The sequence below is a fragment of the Cynocephalus volans genome, chromosome 2, assembly GCF_027409185.1.
Source record: "Cynocephalus volans isolate mCynVol1 chromosome 2, mCynVol1.pri, whole genome shotgun sequence".
Lineage (NCBI taxonomy): Eukaryota > Metazoa > Chordata > Mammalia > Dermoptera > Cynocephalidae > Cynocephalus > Cynocephalus volans.
In genome coordinates this window covers 149,551,208-149,570,952 of record NC_084461.1, presented here as the reverse complement: position 1 = coordinate 149,570,952, position 19,745 = coordinate 149,551,208, and the positions used below count along the sequence as shown (strand labels likewise).

At 36.8% G+C, this 19,745-nt stretch overlaps 1 protein-coding gene and 1 long non-coding RNA gene across 4 annotated transcripts in view; one reads left to right on the top strand and one right to left on the bottom strand.

The window, feature by feature from the left end:
* The window catches only part of LOC134369293 (uncharacterized), an 82,924-nt gene extending 82,102 nt beyond the window's left edge, over positions 1–822 (bottom strand). The window contains exon 1 of the long non-coding RNA XR_010022604.1: positions 622–822. This is a non-coding gene — a long non-coding RNA (uncharacterized LOC134369293). The remainder of the gene's footprint in view (positions 1–621) is intronic.
* Positions 823–1,189: 367 nt separating this feature from the next.
* PANK3 (pantothenate kinase 3) overlaps positions 1,190–19,745 on the top strand; it is a 52,907-nt gene continuing 34,351 nt past the window's right edge. For all 3 annotated transcript variants that reach the window (XR_010022606.1, XR_010022607.1, XM_063085672.1), the window contains exons 1-5: positions 1,190–1,519; positions 10,265–10,617; positions 12,731–12,984; positions 14,846–15,022; positions 17,623–17,746. Coding sequence is in view for 1 of the 3 variants with exons in the window: in XM_063085672.1 (XP_062941742.1) it covers positions 1,492–1,519; positions 10,265–10,617; positions 12,731–12,984; positions 14,846–15,022; positions 17,623–17,746 (936 nt within the window). In the remaining 2 variants the exon portion in view is untranslated. The remainder of the gene's footprint in view (positions 1,520–10,264; positions 10,618–12,730; positions 12,985–14,845; positions 15,023–17,622; positions 17,747–19,745) is intronic.

The window sequence follows — 19,745 nt, the reverse complement described above, 5'->3', positions numbered from 1 at the left end:
AACTTACCCAAATTCCTATGGCTTCTCATTTCTATCTCTCTTTCCAGCACCATGGCCAGCCTATCACAAGGCATATGTATCACTTCTCCTTTGACTTCCAATTTGATACCATCAAATAGAGGCAAGGAACAACCAAAGATATAGGTTGGTAGAGAACCAGCTGTGCATGCAGACTTACAGAACCAACGGGTGAATCATTTTTTTTTTTTTTTTTTTAAAGATGACCGTAAGGGGATCTTAACCCTTGGCTTGGTGATGTCAGCACCACGCTCACCCAGTGAGCTAACCGGCCATCCCTATATGGGATCCGAACCTGTGGCCTTGGTGTTGTCAGCACCACACTCTCCCGAGTGAGCCATGGGCCGGCCCCAACAGGTGAATCATAATAGTGTATATTCTTTGAAGTCATGTCAGATCAGAAATCGTGACTCTCACCCAATAAAACTGTGGAAAACTGGACCATTCTAGAATATCTAGGGTTCTGTGTGAAATGGGGTGACAGGAATGACAATTAAATGAATAACTGTATGTGGTTCACAAGGCTGCTGAGTTAAATAATTCACAAAAAAGTACTTAGCACAATACCTTAAGTATGGTGAGCATTAAATAAATATTACTTACCATTTTTATGCCACTATTGATATCATTCCAACCCCAACGTTTAAGGCGTCTCTATTAAGGATTCCTTTGTGAATGGCTTTAATTCATAAATGCACTTAGTGGTCTGTCTAGAGTGGCTCTAGAGCCCTGAACTTAGAGCTTTCCATAGCACGATGACCAGCTTTTCTGCCTCAAAGGGAAGTCGGCCACGCATAGAACAGCCATGACAGTCCCTGCAAAAATTCCCCTACCCCGTCTTTTCTTACTGCGGCGGGGAGAGGCCTAATCTCTAGACTTCCCTAGCCCGCCCATCTCGGCCACCATTGGTCGCCTCCTCGCTGGCGTGACTAAGGCCCCGCCCTGTCCTCGCTGGGACCACGCTGAGGCGATCTCCGGAAGCGGAGGGGCCTCGGAGGAGCGGGCCGCGGTGCATCCTGGGATTTGTAGTCCATCTGCACAGCTGCAGCCAGAGAGCGGGGCCTCACGACCCGGAGAACTACAATCCCCAGCAGTAGGGTGGAGAGTAGGGGGAGGGGGCCGTGTCACGTGGGCGTTCGGCCTGGGCGGGCTATTTCTCAGGGCGGCGGCGGTGGCTCGGCGGACCGGGGCCTTTTGTTTGGAGCGGCTGCGGGGGGGCCCCGGAGCGGCGAGGCCGGCGGCCTTCCCCAGCTCGCTCGGTCCCGGCCGCCCCTCCCGGGGGTGGGGGGGCCGCTCCCTGGGCCGGGCGTCGCCTAAGGCGCCGCCGCCCCGCCCTAGGCCCGCCCCGCCCGGCCTGAGGGAAGGGGAGGAACCGGCCCGGCCTTACCGCGCGGCCCAGCCAGCTCCGGAGTCGCCGCCACTGCTCTCCGTGCTGCGGTCCCGAGGCTGCCCTTCGCCCCTCAGGCCGACGCCATGAAGATCAAGGATGCCAAGAAACCCTGTAAGATGGGGGCTTGGGACCGCCGGGGTGGGAGTGCACCCTGGGGCCCCGTGTGGAAGTCTCTTGTTGGAGCGGGTTGGTTCTAAGCCCGTCGCTCCTCTCCAGCGCCCAGCCCGGGAGGGGAGCGGAGGGACCGTTTCAGCACCGGGTTCGAGGCGTTCTTCTTCCCCATCCCCCTGTACATGCATGGCGAACGCCTGCCGCCCCCTCCCACTTCCTCCTCGAGATCTGGGAGGTGCAAGAGGGAATTTTTGATTCGGGTTTTGCCAAACAAGACTAGAGTTACCAGTCCCCACTCCCAGCTTCCTGTGAAGTCAGGTTGAGAAGAGATGGTCATGGCTGTCAGATTGCGCGGGAGGCAATTGCAACCCGTTTTTGCTGATATTCGGGCTGCCTGCTTGTGTCCTTGAAATCCCGGTGGGTTCCTGGGAGTTGTCTCTGTTGTTACAATTGGAGCTTTTAAACGCACGTGGCATACCAGTAGGTAATTGTCTTGGCTTTTTTTTTTTTTGTCTCAAATATCAACTAGTTCACGTTTGTTTTAAAAAACACAGAAAAAAAAAAGATAAACACCCGCCACCTGAAGCGAACCATTATTAATATTATGGTGAATACCCGTAGAGATTTTTCTACATCTGTAAATGCATGTGCTTTAAAAAAAAAAAAAAAAAAAACTTACCATGATTTAAGAAAAATCAACTTTTATTTTTTTCCTTTTATTGTTAGCTTTTTAAAAACCTCTTGTTTTTGTAATTGGCTTATTTAATCATTGAGCCATTGTGATTGTCACACTTTAAGAACTATAGTCTCCCAGAACAACTAGGTATGTGGGGATTCATGCTCCTCTTAGAGCTGTATTGATGTTTGCAGTTTTTTACAGTGTTTTGTGTGACCTTCCAACTGTTCCAAGAAATCTCCAGCTATAACACGGGGTACTGACGTTTTCTTGCCCATCAGGGTTCTTGTAAACTTCACTGCAGAAGCAACCTGCCAGAGCACTCTGAAAACTGCCAGTTGTCATTTAAATATAAGATAACTTGGTCTTAACTTTATTGATGAGGAAATTGAACTTACTGAGCCCAGAGTAACTTTTCCAAGGCTACACCTACCATATGCTAATGAGGTTCATAGCCCCAAGTCGACTAACTCATACATAGTCCAGTGTTCTTGCTCCAGCATCCATAGGGCATAGTCTAAATACTTAGAGAAACACAAATCTTTCCTATCTAGTAGTTTTATCTGCTAATTAAAAAACAATTTTTTTCTTTGGTGGCTGGCCAGTGCAGGGATCTGAACCCTAACTTAAAAAATTTAATGATTTCTGGGGCCGGCCCGTGGCTCACTCGGGAGAGTGCGGTGCTGATAACACCAAGGCCCCGGGTTCTGATCCCATATACGGATGGCCGGTTCGCTCACTGGCTGAGCGTGGTGCTGACAACACCAAGTCAAGGGTTAAGATCCCCTTACCGGTCATCTTTTAAAAAAAAAAAAAAAAAAAAATTTAATGATTTCTTATGATAGTTGTTCGAGGAATCTATAAAATAGTGATGGGAAAGCTTAAATGACAAAGTAATACAGAAACACTTCTAATTTACATCTGCTGAATTAAATTAATGTGTCTTAACAGGTGCAGTAATGTAGAACACTTGGACATCTTCCCTCAATGCACACACTTTCTCTGCTTGTCTTAGAGTTTCCATTTAGTGAAAAGAGTTTGACAGACTCATTCTGATTCTTATGGTGGTGTTAATTTTCTTTTTGCATGATAGTGATTTGATTACTTAGATTTGGGAAAACTAATAATCGGGTATGAATACCCCCTTCTTCAAAGGGGTTTCAAAAAAGATTATAATGATTACCATTAAAAGTTTATAAAAATAAACATTAGGTTGAGAAGTAAAATTTATAAAGTAAGTCGATTATTACTGCATTGTGGTACCTTGTGAGACCATTAATCTTAAAATAGAGGCATGCTGAAAAACTTGTCAGTTAATATGATTTAGAATATAACATTTCCAGTTTCTTATATGTAAAAGTGACTTTTTACATTCTGCCAAATTCTTTATAGTAGAATAAAGAGCATCTTGTTTTTGTGGAAAATAAGGTATTTCAACATGAACGATTCTGGAAATATAACTGGAAACTGTTAATCTAATTTTTTAAATCACTCAGGTTAACTAGAAATATATTTGTTTTTATTTTTGAATATTGTATAGGGTTCTGGTTTTAATTTTTGGAATAATCATAACATCTATTGACCACTTAGTTTGTGTAAGGCACTATCTTTATATACGCATTGCTTCATTTAACTCTTACAGCAATACTAGAAGAAGCTATATATTATACTGGTTAAACAAGTGACTTTGCTTCACACATTTTCATACGTTATTTACTTAAGTGTTAGAAAACATTGCTTTTAGATTCATCACCAAGTTCATTGCCAGGTTATAAACCAAATGCATATATTAACTAGAATCTTAAAAAAAAAAGTTACATCTTCTAGATTATATAACTAGAACTGAAATTGTGTTAATTCAACCCCATGGTAAGGAGAAAGTCAGTCACATGTTCCTATTGACTGACGTGATTTTTTTTAATTTTATTTTTTTGGCATCTGGCCGGTATAGGGATTGAACCCTAGACCTTGGTGTTATCAGCACGACATTGTAACCAACTGAGCTAACCAGCCAGCCCCTGATTTTTTAAGATACGTTTTTCAGCTTGTCTTTTGCTTACCTGTTTCATGTAACTGGATTAACAAGGTGATAGTAAAAGGTGATGTGTATATATATGTGTGTGTGTATATATATTTAAATGTGACTTAATGTAGGTTTTGAGTTTGTGCTTTGCTAACCCAAGTAGTAAGGTACTTGAAGTTTTTAAGACCAGAGAGAATTGTATAGCATGTATGTGTATGTAGTTTGCTTCTATATAATTTGATTGGCTGTTTGTAAATTTAATTATTAAGAATTCTGTCACTTCCAGTAGTGTATCAGTCCATTTTCTGTTGCTTAGAATACCTGAAACTGGGTAATTTATAATAAAATGAAATTTATTTCTTACAGTTTTGGAGGCTGGGAAATCAAGGTCCAGGGGGGCACATCTGGTGAGGGCCTTCTTCTTGCTAGGGTGACACAGGGTATCACATAACTAGGGCTGAGCAAGAGCACTTTTCCACATGCTTTCTTCTCCTTATAAAACCCCGGTCTACTCCCTGATAACTCATTAATTCATGAGGACAGAGTCCTCACAATCCAATCATCTCCCCGAGGAGGTGATTTCAAATACCAGTCTGATTTCCCACCCTCTTAACACTGTTACAATGGTGACCAAGCTTCAGTGAGTTTTGGGCGGGGGACACATTCACACCATAGCAGATGGATAATAAGGTGCACTTGGAGGTAATAGTTTCTAATATAGCTCCCTGAGACAACTAATTTATTAAAGAAAAAATTTTACCTGAAGCGCTTCTAAGGAATCATAGTGCTGAAGGTGTAAAGATCTTATTCTATTTCAAAACACCACCATTTTTATTTGGAATGATTATTCAGATGAGTGAAATGTTTTTTATTTAAGAACTTGAAGCATATCTGGAATTTACCAGTGTACATGCCCATTTTAGAATTTTCTCTTAGAATACCCTATAATGTTTTGAGCATTTTCAGCTTTGGTTTCTCTTTACGCCTAAAGAACAATTAAATTGCCTAATTTGGTGTAGGGACCCCTTGGATCAAAATCTGTATGGGATCCATAGCAATTAAATAGCTCGTCAGTCCCCACCTCCTTACCAACACTCAGTAAGATAGCAAACTTAACACATGTTTTTAGGAATTAAGTTGCTCTTGTGGCTAGGTATTTTCTGCTGTTTAATCATTCAAAAAGGTTCTGGGACATGCAGGTTTCTCCTTCTACAATCATAATCTACCTGGTAGCACTCTATCCTTGTGGTAATTTGGGATAGTTTTGTTAAATATGGAGAACTAATGCCAACTCTCATAAGACCAGTTGTGACATAGAATAGGAGCTTTTTTTTTTTTTTTTTTTTTTTTTAAGGCCAAATAAACAGGTCATGAGAGATTCTAGGAAATTCTCAGTCTGGAGAAGCTACTTTATATTTGCTGTCATCAACAGGCTATTTGTATTTATGGAATGTGTGTTTTGTTTTGCTTTTTAAATGTATTTTGGTTCATTTCTTTCACCTTGGCTTTGACTGTTTTATTTGCAAAAAATAAGAAATGTTTAGGTTATATGCTGCTTATGCACTGGTGACCCACTTTTATTTTAAACTGTCCCTTGACCAGGAGTAACAAAATTATAGATACAGATACTAACTTGATTTCTTAGGTTACTGTGGTATTTTTCTTGTCAGAGAACTATTAGGTGGGCCTGTGGTATTTACCTCATATCTTCATTGCAAATAGTGGTTTGAGCTCCATGCGTCTCTCCCCTCCCTCCTCCCTGGGGGTGGGGGGGGGAGATGCCTCTGGCCAAGGCGGTTATCCAAGGAAAGTCACATCCCCTTTAGATAAATAGGATGCTGGAAGAAGTAGGACACCATGTGAAAATGACTTACATTAGCTGGTTGAGGGCTTGCACATGAAAGTGATCTGGTTGAGGGCCTGCATGTGAAAGGGATTTACATTGATCTGTTGACTAACTGCTGTGTGCTCCATGGCAGCACGGACTTCTTATTGCCTGCCCACCCACCCTTGGTGCCTCTTGTAAGTCTAATAAACCCACGTCTGTAACTGCTTGACCTCCAGGTGATTTCTTCGGAATAGATAAACACTGTGCAATGGCCCTCTCAGATTTGGGGTTTCTACATTACACCCCTTCATTTTGGTAAGTGACAAAATAGCAAGCATAAGTATTTTTTCTTTTCTTTTTTTTTTTTTTAAAAGATGACCGGTAAGGGGATCTCAACCCTTGACTTGGTGTTGTCAGCACCACGCTCAGCCAGTGAGCAACCGGCCATCCCTATATGGGATCCGAACCCGTGGCCTTGGAGTTATCAGCACCACACTCTCCCGAGTGAGCCACAGGCCGGCCCAGTATTTTTTCTAATACACTGGAAAATAAAAGTTAGACCACTTGCTAAATAAGAGTGGATCATAATTGAGAATTTGTGTCTTCTGTGTTCTTTCTGCCACCGTCGTGCTTTTTGAATAGTGATTGATTATTTCTCTGGCATAAGGAAATGAATTCCAGGACCTGCTGAGTTGAAAGGATCTCTATGCAAAAGGTGGCTATTACCTTTTTTTTTTCAATTGAAGCAACTGGCAGGGCTGAGTTCCCCTTCAGTCCCTACCTCCTTGATTTTAAGAAAATCATCAAAATTAAGATCTGCTAGAAATGGAATGGGCACGTAATTTTTCAGTTTGCATATTACGGTTACCAAGAAATCATCTGCAGTAAAGCATCTCTAGTTAACCTCTTTCAGAACAGACAGCACTAAAAGAACAAACATCTAGTAGGCTAGATATGTAATGAGTCTTGGGCTTTTTGCATTGTTGATTTTTTAAAAAACTACCTCTGTGGGCAGTAACTCTTAATGAAATCATATAGTTTTTACAATTTAAAATATTATATAGAAAATTGTTTTTCTAGTCCAATATACAGATAAATGGGTCACACAAAGGTTTGAAATTTAATAATATTCTGTTTTATGAGTTCCTAGTTGGTGGTGGTGGTGGTGATTCATTATGCCTGACATACATATTTATAATATTCTGAGTATTTAATATAACTCAAGATTTATAAATAAGAGATTTAGTATACTGTAATAATATATAGCTTTGTTTAGGAATTTTTACTTTTTGTGTAACGTTTTCTTTTTGAATTAGGACAAATTTGGTTGTTTCATGCAGACAGCATGCCCAAAAAGCCTGTTAAAGAACCACTGGAAGGTTGTTTTTATCATTTTAATGAAAATTATACCTAAAGAGTCATTTTCTTTCTCTGTGAGTCAGTAAACATTAACACTTTTGTAGATGTGTCCTTAATACTTCACTACATGCATTACATAGTGGTTACCAAATCCATTCACTGTAATAACACTCTTCATACACTTTTCAAGTAGCACTCAACTCATTGTGTGTGTCTCATGTGAGTTTTAAATACTTCACTACGTGCATTACAGTGATCAGAGTTACGCATTTTGGAATTGGCTGTTGATATACCTTTGGAGTCAGAAACCTTGATACTAATTCATAGCTTTAGAAAAGTAGGTAATTTCTTATTCCCCAATATTTTATCTGTAAACTTGAAATATTTTCTTGGCAGTTTCAAGGTTCCTTTGAAACTTAATTCATGGTTTTGTGTAAGAATTAAAAGTTCTTCATGTGTGTGTTAATTGGGGTTATTGCTTTCAAGAATGGCAGTATTCAGGTATTTATAAACCTGGGAGCAGAGGTTTCTGGCTGAAAATAAAAATGGCATGAAATTTAAACCTGGTAATGCTTTATAATTAGCTTTGTAGTTGCATGGGTAACATTTTTATATTTGTATGTATGTTTTCACACCTGTGTTTGACATGAGACACAGAAAGAAAACCTGCAAATATTGGTATGTAATGTATTTTGAAATTTGGAGAATAAGTGTTTTTATCTTAATAAATCTCACTTTATAGAAATTGTTCGGGCCAGCCCGTGGCTCACTCGGGAGACTGCGGTGCTGATAACACCAAGGCCCCCGGTTCGCTCACTGGCTGAGCGTGGTGCTCACAACACCAAGTCAAGGGTTAAGATCCCCTTACCGGTCATCTTTAAAAAAAAGAAATTGTTCTATCCCAAAAGGTACTTTATGTGGCACTAGTGATTTCTACCCCTCCCCACACAATCTTGTAGAATCAAGCATTCAGCCAAATAGGAAAATTCATTCTCATTATATAATAATCAGAAGAATTCCTTTGTTTTCTATAGTGTCCATAAATAAGTGTCCTAATTATATGTCTTTTCAACAGATTGTGAGAATTCTGAAGAAATATCTTTGGTTTATTGGATCAATAGACCTGCTCCTGTTTTAAGTGTATTTGTCCAAGCAAACACTCTTGTTAATTTCCCCCTCTGTAATTTAATATTGCTGCTTGCCACTACTTACTTATTTGAACAGGCAATCTATAACTTTTTACATGAATTTTTTTTTTCTTTTTGGTGGGGTAGCTGGTTGGTACATTAACATGAATTTCTTAAAGCAGAAACTAGATCTCACAAACTGAAAGCAAAATTTAGTGATACCACATTTCTTTATACCTAAGGGTCTGTGTATGGTTTCTGTAAATGGCCTACCATTTATTTCAAGAGGGTATTACTTATGTAAGATGGCCTCTGCTGCTAGCCACCCAACAAGATGGAGAAAATTTAGTTTCTTCTGCTTCTGTTGCTTCTTATTTATAGTAGAATCATCTAGATGGAGTTTTTGTTTTTGTTTTTTAAGTAGAGCCCCAGATTGCACTCTTAAAGATTACTTTTCAGTACATCTGGGGTGAGGGCTCCATAATCTGTATTTTTTAAATATCTAGGTGATCTGGATCTACTAGATTTAGGGTAACTTGGCCTTACTTTACAGGCACATCTTAAGCACCTCTTGTCCATTCTGCACACTGTCACTAAATAAGCTTTCTAATTTGCACCTAGACTGTGCCAGTCCCTGCTTAGAACATCAGGAGTGTCCACATTGTCTGCAGGTTCAAGTCTAAGCTCCTTAGCCTAGTGTGCAAGCCCCTCTGTGACTCTTATTTCCTCAGCCCTAATTTTTTCTAGTTCCCCAACTATACTGACTTATGCTTCTTTGTCTTTGGATAAGCTTTTCTGTTACTAGATTTCCCTACTTTCCTACATAGGCATAAAGTTTAGCATTCCTTAGTACTTTGTATATCATTTTATTTTGCCTGTCTATTCTTGTGTATTTGTATTTACATTCCCCTATTAGATTGAGCTGTTTTCGAGGGCAGGAATTTTATTTTATTTTACATTCCCATGTCCTAGAGTAGAGGAGATACTCAATAATTACTTACTGAAGAGAATTAAGGAAAGTAAGATCCAGAGAGATTAATGGCTTTTCCAAAGTCATATAGTCCAGTTATTGAGAGAATGCCAAGTCCTAAACTTGAACGATATTGCTTGCCCAAATATGCTTGTCCCTGAGTAGACATTATTAAAAGCTAATTTTATTAACCAAATGTACCAAAGAAACACATAGTATACTTTTTTTTCAACTTTATTTTTATGGGGTACGGTGTTTCAATACATGCATATACTGTACAGTGATTGACATGGAAACCTAATACACTTAATGAGAAAAGAAAATGATTAGTTTTAAGGAGGTACTTTTCCCTGGGGTTACTTGAAGTGATTGTAGGCCAATTTTATTATATTAAAATCTTCATAGAAACAAAGAATTTTAAGCCCTAGATGATGACCTATTTATTGAGACAGAATTGATCCAGATTCTTCCTGTCCCCTGGGCACATGATAAGTACTTAATAAATGAAAAGGAATGCCTATCAGACCAGGAATTAATAGGCACTGGGCCATTTCTAAGCATCCTTTGTTATGAGTTTTTAGAAAATACAAATAAAACTTTGAAGGGAAAAAAGTGAGTTGCACATAGGAAATGTTGCTTGCCCAATAAGTATTATTGACTAAATGTGTGATTCAGGGTAAATGTAGTTCCTAATCTGCATTTCTAAAATAAATAAAATATATATATATAAATTTTTTTTTTTTTTTTTTTTTAAATTCACAGCTTTCCCGTGGTTTGGCATGGACATTGGGGGAACTCTGGTAAAGCTCTCTTATTTTGAACCTATCGATATCACAGCAGAGGAAGAACAAGAAGAAGTTGAGAGCTTAAAAAGTATTCGGAAATATCTGACGTCCAATGTAGCATATGGATCCACTGGCATTCGGGATGTACACCTTGAACTGAAGGATTTAACACTTTTTGGCCGAAGAGGAAACTTGCACTTTATCAGATTTCCAACCCAGGACCTGCCTACTTTTATCCAAATGGGAAGAGATAAAAACTTCTCAACATTACAGACGGTGCTGTGTGCTACAGGAGGCGGTGCTTACAAGTTTGAAAAAGATTTTCGCACGGTAGATATCTTTTACTCCAAACCAAAAATTGATACCCATTCTGTACAATTTCTTAAATATCAGGCTAGGTTTCCATCTGTCATGTTATTTAGATTAGTACCGTTTGGGTGCAGGGGAAGTATTCATGACTAGCCTTTCGTTTGGGATGTCTTAAACACCTTTATGGGATGAGTAAAAATTGCCTATATTTAGGCATGTTGCACATAATTGGTAAACTGCTAAGTTTAGTTCTGTGCTACAAAGGTGACTTTAATAAATTTAGCAGTGTACAAAGCCAGATATAAATGGGGTTTAAATTATTTTCACTATTATTGTCTTATGTTTGCATGGTTTTTTGAGTATTATTTGTATAGTCATCCTTCCAGGGCCATCTCTTTCCGAAATCCTAAGTCTGGACTTTTGATTAATAAACACCTGAATGAAAATTCTTATACCACCTTTTTCCTGGTGGTTTGGATATAGCAGGAACACTGAGTGTTGATTTATGTACTGTTAGAGGTTTGTCAAGCTTCTGGTCTTTTCCAATAGAATAAAGAGTTCAGAGTTGGTATTTGGGTCTACTGAAATTTGTTTTCCTTGAAATTGTAGATTTGAGCCACTTAATTTCTCAGTCACATAAGAAAATTCTGTTAATATAACGTAAGGGATTGCTTATTTGGTTCACATAAGTGAGCCCTTGATAATTTGTGGTAGTTTAAAGATCTAAATTTTTATTTAAACTTTTTTTTTTTTTTGAATTATGCTGATATGTACTCAGTTTGAGTAATTTGAACATAAATTTTATGAATTTGAGACCAGTTTGTTTGGACAGTTAATATTTGTTTGCCAGTATTCTTGCCAAAAGTAGTGTTCATGGAGCCAGCTCTCACCTGGCCATTGAAGATACTAGTATCCAAATATTGAGTTCTAATTTTTGAAAAATATGTAACAAAATTGTCTAATGATGAAGGTCTATAAATTCGTTTTTGTTGGCATTTTATTAGGCAGATATTTGAGCATCTAGTATGTGTCAGATATTGTGCTAAACACTGGAAGGACACAGCTAAGAATAAGACACAGACTTAGCCCTCATAGAGTATAATATTCTAGACCACACAGATAGGTAACTTATAAATAAAAGTACAATGCATTACAATTAATACTAGTGCTGTGAAAAGAGGTATAAAAAATATTTTATAATACACTCTTTAGTAACCAGAAATGAATTTAATAATTTCAGACAAGTACCCAAATCATAATATAAAGACAGGAAATGAAGGTATTTACATATCAGTAGGTAGATTCGCTGGTATGATTATACCAGAGGACATAGTGAAATAGTTAGATGCTAGTACCTATACATAGCTTTGGTTTTCATAATAAATCTACAGATGCCAGACTGATATGGTTTGTTTTATTGGAGAATCAGATACCATAAGTGACGTTGCTGTTGATGACATGACTTTCTAAGGTGCTGAACAATACTTGGTAAAAGTCCAAACAGTAAAAAGCACAGTATTCTTTTGGTTTATGTGGTGGTTGAATTCCTAACAAAGTTAATATATGTTAAAACCACATAGGGCTGGCGGGTTAGCTCATTTGGTCATAGAGTGGTGCTGATAACACCAGGGTCAAGGATTCAGATCCCCATCCTCACCCCCCCCCCCAAAAAAAATATGAAGAATATTTTATGTTTATACACACAGACTGATTTTTTTTTTTTTTTAATTGTGCTTATGGGCTCAGATGATTGTAAACAAATTTTCCTATTGCCATTACAAAAATGTCTGGTAGAACGCTCAAAGATAATGCAGTGATGGGATAATTCTTCGTTTTATAGAACTGTCCCACCCATTGTAGATGTCTGGCATCCCAAGTTCCTGCCCCGCTAAATGTCAGTTTGTTCCTTCCTTCCTCCCCATCTTTTGAAAACTAAAATGCTCCGGGAGATGATACTGTCCTTACTGACAACCAATAGACTACATGAAATCCCAGAGATTTTGACATAAAACAAAAGTGAAAATGTAGGGGTCATAGATGGCTTTGAAATTTTGTGAAGTATATGAAAATTGTACAGTTAAGTATTTTAAATGCTGTCCCTTTTTTTTCTGCTTAAATTTTTTATTTTTCACAGATTGGAAACCTCCACCTGCACAAACTGGATGAACTTGACTGCCTTGTAAAGGGCTTGCTGTATATAGATTCTGTCAGTTTCAATGGACAAGCAGAGTGCTATTATTTTGCTAATGCCTCAGAACCTGAGCGATGCCAAAAGATGCCTTTTAATCTGGATGATCCCTATCCACTGTTAGTAGTGAACATTGGCTCAGGAGTCAGTATTTTAGCAGTCCATTCCAAAGACAACTATAAACGAGTGACTGGGACAAGGTAGTAACCTTTAGTCTTATTGTAGCATTCACATTGTTTTATATACTTAAGTTGTGAAGTCAATATATTAATGCTGGTTTCCCCAGGAAGATAACATGTATTTGTACAACAGTAAGAAATGTTATATGTATTAAAATGTTGCAAAAAATATCTTTTTATAAGATGTATATGTAAAGATTAAATTAAATGGAGCAACTGATTAGCTCAGTTGGTTAGAGCACAATGGTATAACACCAAGGTCAAGGGGTTGGATCTCTGTACTGGCCAGCTGTCCAAAAAAAAAAGTTCAACTAAACTAAAATCAGTGTTTATTATTGGTCAGCATCAATTGGCATCAAACTTTCCATAATGGTAGGAGTGAATTTTTATCTAGGATGATTCTAATAACATCTCTTCCTTAATTTAAAGAAAACATTTACTTGGAAGCAACAATATTCTATTGATTTCAAAACTACAGTATCTATATTTTATTTTCCAAAGCAGTTTTCTTCTTTTCATGTTTTCACTTTTTATATTTAAGCCTTAAGCATGCCCATATACTGAATAGATTTCACATTTAAACTGCAATATTGGGTAACAATGTAATCCTTTTTTTTTTAAATTAAAAATAATTGATTATATGTATTTGTGGGTTACAGAGTTGAATATCAGTACATGTGTACAATGTGTGATGACCAAATCAGGATGTGTAATTCTTATAAGATGAATTTAATGGAAACTCTTTATGGGCTAACATTAGTGTTCCCAAATAGCCTATAAAAATTTCTGTGATACCTGAAATATGAATGCAAAATAAGATTTAAAATTTTTCCATATGATTCTCTTACATACTTAACAACTTTTAAGGAGAGGTGAACTCCTATTTACTTAAGGAAGAAAGATTTTAGGATACTTTAAAATAGATTTGTGAAAAAAATCATTTCAGTTTTAAACTTGTACTCCTGTTTAAATGATACTTTAATTAGTACTTTATTTTTATGGTGGTTAAAAGTTCACCTCCATTGTAACTTTCTGTGCCAAAGAATTAACACATAAGTATTATCTACAGTTAGCTCTACAGGACAGAAATTCAGTCTGTTAATTAAATCCATCAGTGATTCAGGAATAAGAACCTGCTAGAAATTTAGGAGAGCCTAGGGAGCAAAGGTTTTGAGTTCAGGGATTAGAGAGACCTGATTTCATTTTGTCAGCATATTCAAAAGAATTATAGAACCAAGCAGATTTCTGTCATTAACAGATGACCATTGGGCATAAATTTCCTCGTTGTCTTTACGTCTAGGTCATGTTAAATGTTTTTGTTTTGGCAGCTGGGCAATACAGGGATGGAACCCTGGACCTTGGTGTCATCAGCACCATGCTCTAACCAACTGAGCTAACAGGCCAGCCCATGTTAAATGTTAATATATCACATTGAATGGATCTCAGCCCTGTCAGGCCAAGTAAATAAGCTTTTCACAAAATCGTTTTGGGGGGACCATTTAAAATTACAGATTTTTCTCCTTTTAATTCATATGGTACTAATTTTTAACATTAATTTCTTTTTAACACACACAAAAATATGTTTTTAGCAACTACGAAGTTTAAGGTATTGGGCGAAGACTTTGGAATATATCCAGGGTCCTTTCTGTCTTCATGCTGTTTCCACCGAGTGATTTTTTTTCCTTTGGTTTATTTTTCGATCTTAAAAACTTGGTTTTACTTACAATTTTTCTTGCCTTTCTTCATTGTGTTACTGTTTCAGCACTTAGCATTAGTAATATGTTCTATGTATTTATTTAATGAATGAATGATCCACCCTTCTACTTTGGAGGAAGAATACGGTGTGTAAATGCAACTTAGCAAATTTCTTTATCTCCTTTAGCCTTGGAGGGGGTACCTTTCTGGGTTTATGCAGTTTATTGACTGGCTGTGAAAGTTTTGAAGAGGCTCTTGAAATGGCATCCAAAGGAGATAGTACCCAAGCTGACAAGCTGGTTCGTGATATATATGGAGGAGATTATGAAAGATTTGGCCTGCCAGGTTGGGCTGTAGCATCTAGGTAAGTTAAACATTTATGTTGTAATTCAAGTTGCCTATTTAATTTTTAGAAAGCAGTGTATCAGGGTGCTTTCTCACTCAGTTTGGGTTTCATGTTTTTAACATTGATGTAGTTAAAAATTAAGTATACATTAAAATGTCTATCCCTAGTCACCCTATACAAAACAACTTTTATTTGTTCTTGAGTATCCTTCCATTGTTTCTCTATGTAAATACAAATATATATTCTTATTATCCTTCACTTCACTTATACAAAAAGCAGTATAATATGTTAAAATGTATCCTAGATATCTTTCCATATTGTCATTGTGTCCTTATTTTGTGTGTGTGTAGGCTTGTCTGTGGGTAAAATTCCCAAAAGTAGGATTGCAGAAGCATTTTTGTGATATTAAGTATGCCCTCAAAAGTAGCGGTATACTACTTTTATACTATATATATTTCTCACTCTCACCTGCAGTAGATGAAAGTTTCACCAGTAGTATGCTGTCAGACTTTGGAATTTTTGCTAATCTGATGGAGAAGTCGTATCTTAATGTAATTTTAATTTGCATGTCTCTTAGCAATAGTGAGGTTAAGAACCTAGCATATTTTCTTTTCTGTGAGTGAGCGTTCATATTCTACTTTTCTGTTGGATCGTTATACAGTTGAACTTATTAGTCTTTTCCTTTATGGCTTCTCGATGTTGATTCATAGTAAGTAAGTCTTCTGCATTCCAGATATATAAAGGAATAAGCCCTTGTTTTCTTCTGATACTTTATTGGTATTATTTTTATATTTCAGTCTTTGATTTTCTTAGAGCTTTACCTTGGGTTTTTGTGTGAGGTGCAGAGCCAGCTTTAGTTCTTCAGTTTTTTTCAGAAGGCCCTAATACCTAATAGTCCATATTTACTCCACTGATTTGCAGTGACTTCTTTATCATACACTGGATTCTTTTCATTACTCTATTGATGCATCAGCACTATACTCTTAGATTTATAGAAGCATAAAACCATATTTTAATATCTAAAAGGGCTAGTGCCCCCCAACCCTTGCTTCTTTAATTTCCCATATGAACTTTACATTTTCTCTAGTACAAAAAAGTTAAAAAGGTTGTCCCTTTTTTTGGATTCTCACTAAATTTATATATTAACTTAGGGACAAATGACATCTTTGTGATATTAATACTCGCCATCCCTGTTGAAGAACTTAGCAGTTTTCCTGTTTGTGTAAGGCTACTTTTGTGCCTTTCAGACTTTATTTATTTATTTTGGCAGCTGGCCAGTTTTCAGACATTTTTAAAGTTCTCTTCATATATGTTTGAACATTGGTTTTTAAATTTATTCCTAATTATTTCATATTTCTTCTATTGGATATCAGTCTGTGCCTTTCAGACTAATTTATTTATTTTGGCAGCTGGCTAGTTTTCAGCCATTTTTAAACTCCTCTGTGTACATGGAACATAGAAATTTTTTCCTAATTTTTCTATATTTTTTGTTCTGTTTTATATCAATCTTCTCTCCCATTATACTTTCTAACTGGTTATTGCTTGTTCACCTCAAATTCTTTGTCAAGGCATCCAGTGCCCTTCAGTTGTGGACTTTGCCTGACTCCTCAGAAGTGTCTCTTTCCTTTCTCTCTCATGGACCTTTTGCTCTGAACATCTGGTGTTACTTGTGATTTCATAGATGTTTTCAGTTCTTGTTTCTGTGTGCCCAACATTTTCCTTCTCTTTTTTTCTGTCTAACTTCTTCCAGTCCTTTTACTCTGAATAAGCTTCCTTCATACCTTGTCAACTTTTTCCTCTTAACCACAGTGATACAGGATCTTTTTTTCCTTTGTGTTCCCAAGGTAGCTTGTGGTTTGGGGTTTTTGTGTTTGTTTGTTTCCTGTTATAGTAAGTACTTCTGTTGCTCTCTCTCTTCCTCTGTCTAGGCCTGCATTGTCCGGTATGGTATCCTCTAGCCACACATGTACATCAAACACTTGATATGTGGTTAGACCACATGTTGAAATGACAATATTTGTATATATTGACTTAAATAAAATGTACAATTAAAATTAAACTTCACCTGTTTATTTTTGTCTTTTTTAATGTGGCTAATAAGAAAATACGAAGTTACGTGTGGCTCATTTTATTTCTATTGGACAGTGCTGCAGTAGACTAATATACTGCTTGAGGGACTTGCATTGTGCCCCCAACACAGTGCTATGTCATAAATACTTGTGACTGAATGAAAAGGGATTTGAAGTTAAAGCTGAGATATCTTTGGAAACATTTTATCATTTTGACTACAGCAAGTCAAAATATACTTCCCTATTTCTTGGCTTCCTAAAATAATAGTCTTTTAATTTAATTATTTTGTGTCAGTTTTTAAAATGAAGACATTTTAGTAATATTTGCTTCTTTATAACAGGTAACTGTACTTTGAGACTTAATTTTAATTAATTTTTTAAAAGTTACCACTGTACCCTTGTGTATATTTTTGTTAATTTGTTTTGATTTTATCCCTATTAGAACTCTTGGTTCTAATTTATAAGAATATCCAGGTTATGGATATATCTACTAATGTATGAAATATTGCTTGTTATCAGCAAATTTGACTTTTTTTCATTTCTTTGCAGTTTTGGGAATATGATTTATAAGGAGAAGCGAGAATCTGTTAGTAAAGAAGATCTGGCAAGAGCTACTTTAGTTACTATAACCAATAACATTGGTTCTGTGGCACGAATGTGTGCTGTTAATGAGGTAAAAAAAAAAAATTAAAATGTGAATTTTAGTTTTATGTACATCTGACAGGGCTTCTAGGTTTGAGACTTCTAGGATTGAGATCTGTTCCATTAAGTCCTAAGACTCATTACGCATATATATGTTTTATACTCAGTTGTTATGGTACCTGTAAAGAAAGCAGATAATTCAAATTGGAATAGGACAAATACATGTTTACATTTTATATTCATCCAGAAACTTTTTCAGGCATACACAACCTAAATCTCTTGAGGATGCAAAAGAAAGTTCTTTCCAAGCATAAAACATTTTAATGTAATTATTTTTTACTGTTAATACTGCATTAGATTAATACTTGGAAGTTTTCTTACTGCCCTCGGCTTCTTTACAGTGCTGCCTTGTTGCATATGGATCAAGCAGCATTGTACAGGGCTATGAAGGCATTGAGATTTGTTCTTCACATGATATTTGAATGATATATACTGCTTACTCTAAGAAAACTGAAAAGCATATACTACTAGATTGACCACATAGTTGGGATATTTTTATTTGGAAGAGAGTATATGTATAATTCTACCTTTATATACTAGACATATTTGCTCATTTTATTTTTGTCAGTATCATCAAATACTTTAGATGGATTGAGAGGTTTGCTTTTTGAAGGAATCCTTCATTTATTCATTCACTCATTTATTCATTGAGTAAATATTTATAGGGTATCATGTGCCAGTCACTGTTCTAGGCACCTAGGAGAGTTAGGGGGCTTTGGCAGGGAGGGGGGAGGGGAAGGTAGTGGCTGGCATATATTAGGGATCTGACCTTGACCTTGGTATTATAACACTGCATTTAGGATATGATAAATTAGTGAATATAGCAATGTGGAGCCATTCATTCTAGTGATGTATTAAGTGAATCCTTTAGTATGTATTAGGTGATAAATGCTAAATTTTCTGAAAAGAGAAAATAAAACAGGTTAAAGAGATTTGGAAGTAGGGCAGAATGTGGCAGAGGACAAATTGCTGTCATTGGGTGGATAAAGGTAGGCTTTTTTGAAATTGTAACTGTTAGGCAAAGATTTGAGAGGTGAAGGTACCATGCATGTAGATATTTATGGTAGAAAGGCTGTAGCAAAGAAAACATCTATCAAGTCCTCTGAATTCTGTTTAAATCTAGAATTTTCTTAGTTTTCTTAATATTGGGCCTTTTAACCTAGATTTTGGGAATATTTCACTTTGGAGGCTGACAGTAATCTGGGATCTTTGTTCTTAGCCCTGTAGATTTTTACTGGCTGATTAATTTAACAGTTATTAAGGCCATGGTTTATACTGTCCAAATTCATGTGCACTTATATTTAAAAGTCCATGTGTTATCGTAAGAGTAAAAATAGGTTTTTTGGAGAATCAAACAGCAGTTCCCCCATCGAATATTTCCTAATCATAGGGGCACCTAAGAAACCAAATTAATGAGTGTGGAATCTTAGCAAAGACAATGGCTTGATGGAGACAGAGAATGCTAGAATCCTAGCAGTTGAATGCACATGCCAATAACCCCCATCAGTGTTACTCTCCAACTCTGTATAGCGTCCATGCATTTTACAATACTTTTCCTTGGTTTGACTCCTTTAATCTCATCAGTAATGTGTTTCAAAATTACTTTTTAAATGGATTATTTATTGGTCATTATCAAAAATAAGTCTTACCTATAATCATTTGCTAGGATCTTTCCAGAACTTTTTTTTTAATGGACTTTATTTTTTAGAGCAGTTAGGTTTACAGTAAAATTAAGTGTAAAGTACAGAGAGTTCCCATATACCTTCCACATACACACATCCTCCCTCACTATCCACTTCCACAATGTAAAGTGGTACATTTGGTATAATCCATGGAACTATGTTGACGCATCATTATCACCCAAAGTCGTCCATAGTTTACATTAGGGTTCACTCCCGGTGTTGTACATTCCATGGGTTTTGGAATGTCCAGAACTAATTTATAAATATTCAGGATTATAGAACATTATG